The 14,080-nt window shown below is 38.4% G+C and overlaps 3 protein-coding genes, 1 long non-coding RNA gene and 1 pseudogene across 7 annotated transcripts in view; 3 read left to right on the top strand and 2 right to left on the bottom strand.

Annotated features, from left to right (window-relative positions):
• LOC119849428 (zinc finger protein OZF-like) overlaps positions 1–14,080 on the bottom strand; it is a 776,365-nt gene that overhangs the window by 560,787 nt on the left and 201,498 nt on the right. The gene's annotated exons all lie outside the window — the stretch shown is intronic.
• Positions 1–14,080, top strand: part of LOC119849371 — a 1,398,949-nt pseudogene that overhangs the window by 1,214,468 nt on the left and 170,401 nt on the right.
• LOC122457746 (zinc finger protein 28 homolog) overlaps positions 1–14,080 on the top strand; it is a 173,428-nt gene that overhangs the window by 17,814 nt on the left and 141,534 nt on the right. The window lies entirely within an intron of this gene.
• On the top strand, positions 1,670–3,766 carry LOC122457750. Its single transcript, XR_006277424.1, has 2 exons — positions 1,670–1,732; positions 3,596–3,766. It is a non-coding gene; the product is annotated as an uncharacterized LOC122457750 (long non-coding RNA).
• On the bottom strand, positions 4,052–13,596 carry LOC119849421 (cytosolic Fe-S cluster assembly factor nubp1-like). 2 transcript variants are annotated; one of them, XM_038386524.2, is made up of 7 exons: positions 13,450–13,596; positions 12,564–12,654; positions 11,015–11,169; positions 7,805–7,915; positions 5,899–6,001; positions 4,932–5,015; positions 4,052–4,213 (listed from the first exon to the last, which is right to left on the bottom strand). In XM_038386524.2, the coding sequence occupies exons 1-7, from the start codon at positions 13,567–13,569 to the stop codon at positions 4,149–4,151; spliced, it is 729 nt and encodes a 242-aa protein (XP_038242452.1). In that variant the 5' UTR covers positions 13,570–13,596; the 3' UTR covers positions 4,052–4,148. The 2 variants fall into 2 exon arrangements, with proteins under 2 accessions (XP_038242452.1, XP_043359824.1); XM_043503889.1 differs by having other exon boundaries at positions 12,564–12,644; positions 13,450–13,499.

Genomic DNA, 14,080 nt, shown 5'->3' with positions numbered 1-14,080 from the left:
GGGCCAACTTCTGCAGGCTCTTGTGATAGCTGGAATCTCCCTTCAAGCTGCTAACTTACATGGCTACATCCACTGTAAATTAGGAGGGGAAAAAAGCATCAGCAAGGTAACTTCAATGTTTTTGTCACAGCAGATGTTTCATAGGGTATGTATTAAAGTTAGTTATTCTCAATAATCGCATCATCATGTAGGTGTTTTCCACAGCAGCTTTTTAGGAATTGGGCATTATGCTGATTTACACTTTGATAGACATGAACGAGGAATGCCAGGTTGTGCTTTATAGTATGTTGTGTTCATCACATATACATCTAAGTGGCCCTACAGATTTCATGTGCACTAATGTGGACACAAGAACAAATGGATATCAACTGGTCATCGGGAAGTTTAGACTTGAAATTAGACAAAGGTTTCTAACCATCAGAGGAGTGAAGTTTTGGAATAGCCTTCCAAGGGAAGCAGTGGGGGCAAAAGACCTATCTGGCTTTAAGATTATACTCGATAAGTTTATGGAAGAGAAAGTATGATGGGATAACATGATTTTGGCAATTAATTGATCTTTAAATATTCATGGTAAATAGGCCCAATGGCCTGTGATGGGATGTTAGATGGGGTGGGATCCGAGTTACTACAGAGAATTCTTTCCTGGGTATATGGCTGGTGAATCTTGCCAATATGCTCAGGGTTTAGCTGATCACCCTATTTGGGGTTGGGAAGGAATTTTCCTCCAGGGAAGATTGGAAGAGGCCCTGGAGGTTTTTTGCCTTCCTCTGTAGCATGGGGCACGGGTCACTTGCTGGAGGATTCTCTGCTCCTTGAAGTCTTTAAACCACGATTTGAGGACTTCAATAGCTCAGACATAGGTGAGAGGGTTTTCACAGGAGTGGGTGGGTGAGATTCTGTGGCTTGCATTGTGCAGGAGGTCAGACTACATGATCATAATGGTCCCTTCTGACCTTAATATCTATGAAAAAAAATAGTATCAACGCACAAGTCTGTCAACACTTTTAAAGTCTCAGACTAGTGATCCCTCTTTTGGAAATGCAAAATTAATGTTTAATCTGAAAAACCCATTTGGGAATTGTATGGACTAACTACTGCACTGTAAAAGAGTAAGTGTGACCTAAGCAGAGACGCCAAAAGGACCCATTGACAAGGACTGCTTTGCAATAAATGAAGGTATTTCCTTGAAAAACAACCTGTAAAAAGGGTCTATAAAAGTGTCCTGGTATTTGTTTGAGTTCTGTTCATGGTTTGGGGTACGGTACAAGAAAATATCTTACTGCTGCTACTACACTCTTCTTTTATGGATGTGGATGGCAAAGACCAACAAATCAGTTTCTGCTTTCCCAAAAGATGCAGACTTGAGTCGCTTAAGAAAATAAGCACCATTTTTTCCCAAGCAGTGTGGAAAAAGTGGGCATGTAACTTTTCTAAATTGTCTCGTTTGTATGCCTGAGGTACAAAAGAATTAGTCAATGTATTTTATAATAAACCCATTCTGTGCTCTTGTATTATCTCCTTGGAATAGTTAAGATTTTGTAAAGTACATTAGCAGCAGCGGCAGAAATGATTGAGAAATGATTGCAGATGATGTTCTAGACCCTAATGCTGGAGCAACGGGGTAGATCATCATCTTTGGATTTCATGTGTTCATTCTACAGGAGAGAGAAGAAGAAATTCAGGGTATGGATGTCCTGAAGGATATGGAAATACATAACCGCTAGGTGACTGTGTAAGTGGAGGACTGATATTGGAAAAATGAATAAGCAATAAGACAACATTTATTAAGTAACACTATTCTAGAGCATCAACCCTGTCTGAAAAGAATAAAGAATTGCTTGGTCAAAACATGTCAAACTCAAACTTTTAGCAACGAGTTTCTTGGTGGCAGTTATGAGCTAACACCTTAAGATAAAAAGGCAGCATGTGTAGGAAGGAAAATTTCAATTCTTACTTAAAACGGGCCAAAGACTAGCTTTATATCCTACCATGCAAATAATTTCTTGCTTCTGTTTGAGAAGTTAATATTGTGACAAAGTTCCTCTTCTGCCTTGGTGGGTCCTGCGTTTATTGGCAGATTTGCTCGCCTCAGAGATTCACAGCAGCCCTCAGTTTGGCCACTTTTGCTAATGGCTCAAACCTGCCATTCACTCAGCTAACCTCATCGCTGGCCAGCATAGGGAAAAGGGGGAACAATGCCCACAGTCTCTGCTGATCCACCTAGTGGACCAGGGGACAGGCCAGGGACCTTCCTCTCTGGTGGGACTCACATTCTAGGTCAACTCCTCTTGTACCCAATGTGGGGGAGGGGAGGGAGAATGGGGGGAACCTGGGCCCGCCCTCTACTCCAGGTTCCAGCCCAGGGCCTTGTGGATCACAGCTGTCTACAGTGTCTCTTGTAACACCTGTGCGAGAGCTACAACTCCCTGGGCTACTTCCCCATGGCCTCCTCCCAACATCTCCTTTATCCTCACCACAGGACCTTCCTCCTGATGCCAGATAGCGTTTGTACTCCTCAGTTCTCCAGCAGCACGCCCTCTCACTTCCCAGTCCTTGTGCGCCCCTCACTGATGGAAGTGAGGTGCTTTTTAAACCAGGTACCCTGATTAGCCTGCCTGTCTTAATTGATTCTAGCAGCTTCTTAATAGGCAGGCTAATTAGACACCTGGAGCCAGCCTTAATTGGTTCCAGCAAGTTCCTGATTGTTCTGGAACCACCCCTGTTATCTTACCCAGGAAAAAGGTACCTGCTTAATCTGGGGCTAATATATCTGCCTTCTATCACATGGATCCTCCCCTTAGGCTGGGGGAGGGAGGCCCTTTAGCAGTGGGTGGGTGGAAACTGGATCCCAATAGGATCACTCTCCTATAGCCATCTGGCCCAACTCTGTCACAATACAGAGTTTATTTGTTAATGATTGGAATCATTTTAGTCGTTAAGATAAAGGCCTCTGGAGGATTCCTGATCACTGGGTGTTTCTAAAACTCAGTTCTGTGATATTCATACTATATAGATCAGGCAGCATGATTTCAGAAGTGTAATATAAAAGGCAACTGCAGTTCTACAGAACATGCTCCTCATTTCTCAGAGTTTGGGATGTTTAACCACTGGACAGGTCAGAAGCCTTGTTAACACTTGGGATGAGAATATCCTTCTAGAGTGATTTCAGAGTAGAGTAGTTACCCATCCCCTCTTTCTTTCCTCCCTCTAATTTCTGGCATGAAGGAGGGGGGTCTGGAATCAAAGACTGGGTGGAGCAGAGGAAAGGTCCATTTGAGAGGGATTTCTGGCAACACAACACTATTACTTAGTGAATTAAACTCCTACAAATAAATTAAGCCTGAACACTGACTTATTTCTTTGCTATAAATCAAGTAGGCAGCAAGCTCCCTCAAGTCAACTCATTCTGTTCTGCAGCCACACAGTCAAGTTTATATTGATTTTAATTTGAAAGCAAATGCGGTTAATTTTCCCTTGACACTTGCCCTCTAATTTCTTGTATTACAAACAAGGAAACTAATGTTAACTTGTCTACGTAAAATAATTGGTTAGTAATTTGTTCCCACTAAGCTGACACTTATTCTTCTTTTCCAAGATATTGATCACAAAAGAAGAGAATCCTAAATTTAAGTGAGTGTCCTCTAAATATGGAACTCTACTAATCAAAGAAAAAGATGTCCAAGTGATCTTATCCAATGAAACACAGCATGGAAATGCACACTACAATTAATCCCCAAAAGAAGGAGGCTTGAAAGTACTAATATTTTAAAATGAAACTCAGGTAAATGTTCCAATGAAAATATATGTATTTAATGTACAAGAGTTTCTGAATAAAGTCTACGTGTGACCATCTTTGGAGATTAATTTCACTAACAACATATACAAGATTTCAGGTATCACAAAATACTGCATTTAGATTTCACCTGTGATGCACCAAGTGACTTATTTCTACAAAACTTATAATAAAGCTTTGAGACATCAGGTGGACTAGCCAGTGTTAAAATATTATGGTGATCGCACACAACAAGAACAGAAAATTAAAGCAAGGACATTAACTTAAAAATTATTTAATTGCAATACAGAAAAGGAGTACAAGTTTTTACATTCTGCCTATGAATTCATGACACAATCATGTATTAACTGCACATTTATTCCATTCCTTGGTTAGATAATTTTTCTTGTGAGTGTTGTAGGTCACAATATTCTTGAATCCCTGCAAAGAGGCAAAAAACAAGGTAGTAGTAGAACTTATTTTATGTATGGTCAATCACTGCATGGATCTATTGCCTGCTGCGGGCATAAGTCACAAAATTTTGTCTATCATATTACCCTCACTTATATTTGAAATGGTTTAAAGAATTTTAGACCCATTTTTCTTCTGCTATTTGAATACTTTCTGCATTTTGTACATTTGCTCTTCCAGAAGGGTCAGTGACATATTCAAAACTTCACTCACTAGTAAGCTGAAAAATTCCATTTAAGAAATGCCTGCTCATAGAAAATTAGCAAAACTATTTTATTTTGTCTGTAAGAGTACATGATGTATTTGCTGGAACTCAATGAAGGTCAAAATAAGCCATAGAAGACACACTTACTTTAGTTATTTGGAGCTAAATAGAAAAGGAGTACTTGTGGCACCTTAGAGACTATTATGGCACCACAAGTACTCCTTTTCTTTTTGCGAACACAGACTAACACGGCTGCTACTCTGAAACCTGAAGTTAAATAGCTATCCTTTTAACAGAATTTAATTGTTTAAAAAATATATATATATAAAATGAAGTCATTCTTGAGACAAATAAAGAGATAACAAATGGTGCGATTTCATGATTCTTATACTGAACATTCTGCCAAAATTACGCCTTCATAACATGAGAAACTAATTGCTCAGACAAGTAATTCACATCAGCCTTTTAACATGACATACTTACTTTGGATGATATTCCTGTAAGATGAAGTAGCTGGGGACTCAGGTATTTCAGAGAAAAAAGATTGGCCTTCATCACAACTTTTCCCTAAAAAAGAAAAAAAAATAAGCTAAAAACCTTGTGATGCAGGAAAACAAAAACAAAAAAAATTGCCTGAAAATTACCTCCCCAAAATTGCTGTACCATTCCAGTGAACCAAGGGCTTACCTTCTTCCTGTGTCAGTAACACAGGAATGAAGCATGGTAGCTATTTTCTTATAAACAGCTATTAGAACTAAGTAGCAGAACAATGTCATTTTTCAGATTGAGGTCCTCGGCTTTCCTAGATTTAGGCGTCTCTGTACGTGTCCTGTCTATACCATCCTTCCATCTACACGGGATGCTGTTCCTTAATTCCACAGAAAAGTAGCACCAAGATAGTCTTGCTTTACACTCGATATTGTGTAGATTGGTGTATATTATCTACTAATAACGTGGTATTTTACATACTAGCTCTTTTCTTTTAGTATATCTAATTATCCACTGGAAAAAACCTAACTAAATTCATACAACTAGCATTTTTTCAGTTGTTATAGAAGCTCTAACTATATCAAAACTTGATGTTACAAGATTTTATTCTTCCTTGTGGTATGATTTCATCCAGTATGCAACTGTAAATGAGCAGTTTTTCAAAAAAATGGCACACACAATATGCCTCATGTTACTAAAGGTGAACGGCTGACATGATTACTATTTAAACCTAAGCAGGAAGTTCTCTCATCATTTTACTCATTTCAGACCAAACCATATTATCACCATTCCACAAACTATATTTACAGGAATTTTCATTCTAAAAAAAGTCAGCTATTGGACACTGTGTTTTGTGTTTATCACAGTGAATAAGTCTAAACCTTAGTTGATATACCAAAAATGACCCTGAAGTAACGGCAAGCACAGTGTTGCTGTTTATTATGTAATTTGCCAAGCTTACCTATTTGAGGCTCTAGGGGCACTTTCCCCAGGAGAGAAATATTTAAATTTTGGCACATCTTCTCTGCTCCTCCAGTTGTTGGAGGAAAGATTTGAGATTCAATCTGTAATGATAAAAAAAAAAAGGGACTAGTATTACAAGACATCTCCACAAAAGATCATTTTGAGAACTACAGTTCTTCAGTTTTGTTTAGTGGTATTTTCAAAACATCACTAATTGAAATCCCAGTTAAAACAGGACCACATATTGTGGGCTTCTGATGGCTATGTACGGTAGTTTCCTGGCATACTATCACTACACGTTGGAGTTCTACACAATTAAAACATTTGACCTAAGCTTTCACACAAATCATTTCTGCCCATTAAGAGCACTGTAGGGGCATATATAAATCACAGGTACCATTTCTAATACATTTGTCCTCTATTCGTCTAGTTCAGGTTACTATTCCTCAAGACATTTATTTTAGTATATACACAATCCTAATTTTAAAACTGTGGGTTAGAATTTAAATTTACAAGATTCAGAGTAACAGCCGTGTTAGTCTGTATTTGCAAAAAGAAAAGGAGTACTTGTGGCACCTGAGAGACTAAGAAATTTATCGGAGCATAAGCTTTCGTGAGCTACAGCTCACTTCATCGGAACTGATGAAGTAAGCTGTAGCTCACAAAAGCTTATGCTCAAATAAATTTGTTAGTCTCTAAGGTGCCACAATACTCCTTTTCTTTTTGCAAATTTACAAGAGCAAGGGATTTGAAAGCAGACAGTATGGCCAGACAAAAGCTGTCAATATTCTTTAATTCTAACCTTCAGAAACCTAATTCTTTCCAAGACCTCGGACTCATGAGCAGAGACTGACAATTATGTCTGATTTTTCAAGCACTCATTGCTTTGAGGATGTGTTCAAATGGGTAACAGGTTGATGCCAAGGAACTCACCTGAAACCCATGGACCCACATTCCCAAGACAAGCTGATCATGCATTAGTCTGCATGTTCGAATGGTTGTTACCATCCTTTGGTTCTCTCTCTAACTGGGTTAGAAACATGTCATTTGTCATCTTGTTCCCTTCCTAGCCTAATCCTCAGACTCCATGTTTATCATGACTGGCACATACAATCCAGCATGGGGCTGTTTCTAGAAAATGATTACGGTACACAGTGTAGCTACCCCCATTCCATAATGCTCCCAGTTTGTACTTTCAGGTGTTGAAAATGCCAGGAAAGTTCTGAAGCAAAAGCAGTATGTGTAGCTCACTTATGTAACAGGAGATCAGGAGTTCAACATCTAAAGGAAATTATTAGTAATGCAGAAACATCTCAATGTTTACATACGCTTTTAGAAGCAAAACTAAACAAGAAGGGAAGCTGCAGTAGTACTTTAACACACAGCACTTCAGAAGTTTCCTACATCACAGGAGCTGCAACATCCCACATCAGCTATTCAGAGATGCCAGCCGGTGGCTCCTCTTAATAGGAGCATTTAAGACAGAGTTGTTAAACACTGCCACAAGTACTCCTTTTCTTTTTACAGGTCTTAAAGTAGGTCTATTATTCAAATATAGATGTCTAACATGTAGCATCCTGCTGTGTAGCTGAAGCCTCCCTTTCAAAATTGCTATTTTTATACAATATTCTGGCTCCTAAAAGAACCTACAAAACTAATCCTTGGCCTCAGGAATGCACCTTTTGTAACTATCTAAGGACAACAGTTCCTGTATACAAGAGCTTGATACTGTTTCCACCAACAGGATTTTTTTTTTTTTTTTTAATTCAGGAGATCAAGCAAGTTTGTGCCATGATAAGTAAATCCTTTCCCTTCCCTCATGGTCACCACAAAACATACATACATTTGGACTGCATATATTAAGACGAATGAAAATATTATCTATAAGTTTTAGATAGTCTTACCTTACATTTTGGGCATACAAAGCCACTCATATTTTCAACAACACCTATGATTGGCAGTTTCACCTTATGACAAAAGTTGATCTCCTTTCGAACATCCTGAAGTGATATTTCCTATCAAAAGCAAGTGTAATTGTGTCAGTCCACATACACTGGACTTTTTCCATCTATGGGTTTTCCCTACAAAGCAAACTTTCCTAGCACAGAAATCTTTCGAGCAACTGTTACAATCTTGGTGACTTCTCTTCACATCCTGAGCATGTTTTCCACCAGCAGATTAAACAAATAACCTATTATCTGGTTTACTCAATTAAGGTATCTTCTGTCTTGAGACTGACCAAAGATTATCAAGATATTTAGATATTTATTCAACCAATTTAGCTTCCAACATCTTTAAATCTGTCCAACAATTCTGGCATGGGATCAACCATCTTTATGCATATCGCCTGCATTAATGTCATATCTTCAGTGAAAAGTATTCTTTAAATAGAATGGATTATGCAAATATTACTTTTGCATCTACTGTTAGTTTACAGAAAGACACCAAAAAACTAATCTGATGAAGGTGTTGAGGAAGATGTGCAGGAACGGGTTTACTCACTCTTTCCAAAGTCAATTCTAACACCACTCCCTAACCCTCACCCTTCTCATAAACATGCCTACATAACATAGGAATGGCCCTACTGGATCACACCAAAGGTCCATCTAGTCCAGTATCCTGTCTTCCAACAGCGGCCAGTGCCAGGTGCCCCAGAGGGAATCAACAGAACAGGTCATCATCAAGTGATCCATCCCGTCGCTCATTCCCAGCTTCTGGCAAACAGGGAGATTTCAGAGCATGGTTTTGCATCCCTGCCCATCCTGGCTAATATCCATTGATAGCCCTATCCTCCATGAATTGATTTAGTTCTTTTTTGAAGCCTGTTATGGTCTTCACCTTCACAACATCCTCTGACAAGGAGTTCCACAGGTTGACTGTGCGTTGTGTGAAGGAATACTTCCTTTTATTTGTTTTAAACTTGCTGCCTATTGATTTCATTTGGTGACCCCTAGTTCGTGTTATGAAAAGAAGTAAACAACACATCCTTATCTACACCAGTCATGATTTTACAGAGCTCTATCATCTCCCCTTAGCCGTCTCTTTTCCACACTGAAAAGTCCCAGTCTTATTAATCTCTCCTCATACGGAAGCCGTTCCATTCCCCTAATTATTTTTGTTGCCGTTTTCTGAACATTTTCCAATTCCCACATATCTTTTCCGAGATGGGGCAACCACATCTGCACACAGTATTCAAGATGTGGGCGTACCATGGATTTATATAGAGGTAACATGATATTTTCAGTCCTATTTTCTATCCCCTTCTTAATTATTCCTAGCATTCAGTTTGCTTTTTTGACAGCCGCTGCACACTTGAGTGGATGTTTTCAGAGAACTATCCACAATGACTCCAAGATCTCTTTCTTGAGTGGTAACAGCTCATTTAGACCCCATCATTTTATATGTATAGTTGGGATTATGCTTCCCTATGTGCATTACTTTGCATTTATCAACATTCAATTTCATAGAATCATAGAATCATAGAATATCAGGGTTGGAAGGGACCCCAGAAGGTCATCTAGTCCAACCCCCTGCTCAAAGCAGGACCAAGTCCCAGTTAAATCATCCTAGCCAGGGCTTTGTCAAGCCTGACCTTAAAAACCTCTAAGGAAGGAGATTCTACCACCTCCCTAGGTAACGCATTCCAGTGTTTCACCACCCTCTTAGTGAAAAAGTTTTTCCTAATATCCAATCTAAACCTCCCCCATTGCAACTTGAGACCATTACTCCTCGTTCTGTCATCTGCTACCATTGAGAACAGTCTAGAGCCATCCTCTTTGAAACCCCCTTTCAGGTAGTTGAAAGCAGCTATCAAATCCCCCCTCATTCTTCTCTTCTGCAGACTAAACAATCGCAGCTCCCTCAGCCTCTCCTCGTAAGTCATGTGTCATTTTGCTGCCCAGTCATCCACCTTTGTAGCTTTTCACAGTCTGCCTGGGTCTTAACTATCTTTAGTAATTTTGTATCATCTGCAAATTTTGCCACCTCACTGTTTACCCCTTTTTCCAGATCATTTATGAATGTGTTAAATAGGACTGGTCCCAGAACAGACCACTGGGGAACACCACTATTTACCTCTCTCCATTCCGAAAACTGACCATTTATACTACCCTTTGTTTCCTATCTTTTAACCAGTTACCAATCCATGACAGCACCTTCTCTCTTATCCCGTGGCTGCTTACTTTGCATAAGAGCCTTTGGTGAGGGACTTTGTCAAGGGTTTTCTGAAAATCTAAGAACACTATAGCCACTAGATCCCCTTGGTCCACATGCTTGTTAACCTCTTCAAAGAATTATAGTAGATTGGTGAGGCATGATTTCCCTTACTAAAACTACATTTGACTTCATTTCCTTCCACTTCCTCCTACACATCCCTTGCCTTCTGCTCACTACTCCCTACTTAGTGTCCCACTTGTGCCTCTGGACATTTTCTTGTTGATCCTACTCCTGGAAAACTGAGCCTCTTCCTGCATAATTGGCCTCTTCTCCCCCTCCTTCAAATTGCCCACCGAGAATGTACCTCTGATTTAGCTAGACTTCTGCCACTAATCTCAGCACTGGTACCTGACTCGAAACAAAAAGCCCTCTCCCGCCCCAAACCCCCCCCCCCCCCACTATACACCTCCTAATAAGGAAAAGTATACTAACCCAGAGGTTCTACTGTCCATAAATAAATAAATGCTCACCATGATTTCCTCCACCCCAACATCACTAGTATCTGCTGTCTATTATCATCATTCCTTACTTCCCTCCTAGCACTATCTGTAAGTCAACAGTATTGCAAGTTCAGAGTCCTTTGCCTTCAGGAAGTCTCTAACATGCCATAGAGCTGTATACAAGTTCCACATAGTGTCATTTAAATGAGAAAATTATTTGATCTCTAAGGATCAGCATCCAATAATTTGGTTGTGATGAATGGATCATGCTGAGCATGGGTCCCAAATGGCAGGAAGAAGATTCTGAAGCCAACTGGCAAACTTAAATCATCTCCTTCCATGGAGAGACATTCCTTTGCGCCTACATGCTATAGCTGATTGACAAGGTCATTCCTGTAAAGTTAATAAGTGTTCCAAAGCAAAGATTTGATTTAACATTTGTAGCAATACTTCTCTTACCTGAGGAGTAGTGATTATAACTGCTCCATCTATGTGTGAGGAACTTAGATACTGCACAATAGATAAATGTTCATCTGAAGTACCTGGAGGTGTATCCACAATAAGGTAGTCAATTTCACCCCAATCCACATCACGAAGAAATTGTTTGATCATTCCTAAAAACAGATGCAAGATGAACAACAAATTTGAAATTTAGAAACATACAAGCTAGAAAATAGCAAGTGTGCAGTTTCCTCAATCTCCAATGTAAACTTAAAGGGGCCAAAAGCTTGACAAATTTATTTGAGCTTGAGTGAGACATTCAGAATTTAGTCTGTTGTTCAAAAAGTCTGAAAGGCACTTTGAGAATCTATTCTGTGCTAAAAGATTACCCAAAATATGACTGCAGCCACACTCAATCTCAAAGCCTGGGTCTATTCTGCAAGGAGAGTATGTAAAAATGGCACCTTTGCACTCAAAATATCTGCTCTCTGTCTGACTTCAGCAAATATATATTTTTACTCCTGTTAACAGAACAGTGCAGAGCCAACACAAATGAGTGAGGTGGATTCTATTACTTCACATGTATCGGAATTATTCAGCAAGTTCCAATCAGTTACATCTGTAAAACTCCATCTATGGCAAGCAATAAAAGAGGTCACTGAAGCCATAATTTTTGTTGTCAGAAGTTTCATTACTGATAGTGATGCTATAAAGTAAAAAGAAAAGGACGACTTGTGGGACCTTAGAGACTAACAAATTTATTTGAATTGAGTGTTATCAATAAAAAGTTAGGTACATTCTATTTCAGAAAATTTAAGCAGAAAGCAATGGGATGAGGGACCGAAAGGGCTAAAACTAAGTAATTTAAAATCCAGTAACATGGAAATCACATGTTAAGGTCTGAAAAAAGAATAAGTCGTTTTATTACATAAATTCATCAGCAAAACTGGCTCAAAAGATTATTATTGTCTATTTCCATAACCAAATGGTCTACTTCCAGACTTTTTATGCACAAAAGAATAGTAAAACAAACAGTATACATTTAAAAAGTTGAATTATTAACCAAAGACAGTTTTGCTATCTACATTCATTTACAAAAAAAACCCTGAACATCAAGTAACTTGGAAATTATGATGTTGAATATTGAGATTTTTTTCAGATATGCAATCAATTTATGAATCTTTTTTAAAACTTGATCAATATTCATGCCTATTTAGAAAGTTTAACAGACCTGTGTTAACACAGGGCAATAAACTATAGATATAAATTCTGCCCAAGTGTGAAAAAAGTATCAAATGTACATGTTAATCAGTAGTATGGATGCAATGATATTTTATCAAATATACACTCCTTAGTTTCCATCTAGCCAGTCTAACCTAAGTTGTTCTGATTATGTTAGAGAGCTCAGTTCAATATACAATAACATTTCCTTTCACTCTAGGATGGTTAACAATAACGGCTTTGCCAACAAACAAAGTTTTATATGGAAAAAAGAAGCACTGTCTAAATTGCAATAGCTTATGCTCCCCAATGCAACAATCAACAGTGAAATACTTGAGATACAGACCATTTTTTTTGGGTCCTCTCCAGATAACAGCATCATCAGGACCACTGAGCAAGAACCCCACAGACATGACACATAAGTTTTCTTCAACATACTAGAAAAGAGGAAGCATACTATTAAAATAGCCCAGAAAGAAATTTACTTACAAAATATCCTTACCAATTCTTAAAAGATTTTAATGGATCAAAACATAGTTTAAGAAAATGGATGTTTGAAAAAAAGAAGTGTCCTTACTTTTCCTCCATCAGTCAAAGGCTGCATGATTTCTGTACAACAGTCAGTAATCTGACTATATTTACATTTTAAAGAGACTTTTACAAACTGATAATGCCAATTACTGCAATAACTCTTCACAGAATCACTACTGAGAAGGCATGTGGCTAAAATGACTTCCCTTTCTCTCTCAGCATCAGAAAAATATTTGTGTGGGGCATGTACAAAAATTTGAACAAAATCTGAAATATTTCCATGCATTTTGTTAAGACCATCACCTCTATTATTCCTTGGGATTTAATTATCTGCAGTGTTGTTATAACTGGAAGTGAAGTATTGTGCAAGTGCATGAGAACCAAAAATAATTGAAACCGACTAGTCTATTTTCATTGTCCAAACCAAAATAAGTGCAAAGGGAAACAGCTGAAAAGGCAAAACTTTACTTTGTTTTAAAATGTTCAGTTATAATAACTCACTGTGATGTTAGTAACAGAAGGAATTTTTTTAAAGCTATGATGTTTAATCTGTAGTGTATCTTTAAGAAGCAGGACTTCTGTATATGGAAAAAAAAATAATGGGTAGGAGGGAGAAAATAGTTCTAGTTTCTCTCTGGAATAGGCCCCCCTAAACTGTTTTCTTTTTTAAAAATGAAAAGAAAAAAACCTCACTAACTTACCACCGGAGACCATCCAGAACCACTCTGGTGAACCTGAGGATAAAAGCAATGTTTTAAAAACCCACATATGCAGTATATGCACAAAGTATGTAAAATATAAGCTACACTGTAATGATACATTTCAAACCAGATGCCAAGAAATATGCTAACTGTATTGAAAGAGTCAAATGGCCATATAAGAAACTGCAAAAAGGCAGAGTTACTGAATTAGTCAGCAAACAATGAATTCTGTTGATGTTGATCAAATGGCTGTTGCAGCAAACATGCTGCCTAACAATTTGCAATATAGCCCTCATTCCCTTGCTGCAGAAAAGTTAACCCTGAAGGTCACCATTCTGAGAAATATTTGAAGAAAAGAAAGTCAGATGCTGCTAGCCACTGCCTGTAAGTACAGGGATACCTGCTAAAAGTTTGCTACGTAGTACAAAACCAGAAAGGGGACTGGCAACCAACTCCAGAGAAACACAGGATACTACTTCCATATGCCAATGGCATTACTTTCCTATTAATGTGTCAGCCTGATCATATATAAATGTCTTAGAGGCTGCTAATCACATGGCAAAGGCGGCTCAAATATCCTTCTAATACAAACAGTACCATAACCTATAAGCAATGTTTAAAAGTAATACCC

The sequence above is a fragment of the Dermochelys coriacea genome, chromosome 28 (assembly GCF_009764565.3).
Source record: "Dermochelys coriacea isolate rDerCor1 chromosome 28, rDerCor1.pri.v4, whole genome shotgun sequence".
In the NCBI taxonomy this organism is placed as follows: domain Eukaryota; kingdom Metazoa; phylum Chordata; order Testudines; family Dermochelyidae; genus Dermochelys; species Dermochelys coriacea.
Note: the sequence above shows the minus strand (reverse complement) of the source record. Positions and strands in the feature narration are given on the sequence as shown.

Bases quoted from the DNA above. Each gene is read 5' to 3' on its own strand.
- LOC119849421 (XM_038386524.2), bottom strand. From the start codon at position 13,569: ATGTATCATTACAGTGTAGCTTATATTTTACATACTTTGTGCATATAC. The intron at 12,655-13,449 runs GTAAGTTAGTGA...CCTCTTTTCTAG, and splicing joins GTTCTGGATGGTCTCCGGTG to TATGTTGAAGAAAACTTATG. The intron at 4,214-4,931 runs GTAAGTATGTCA...GCCTCTTTGCAG, and splicing joins TTACAGGAATATCATCCAAA to GGATTCAAGAATATTGTGAC.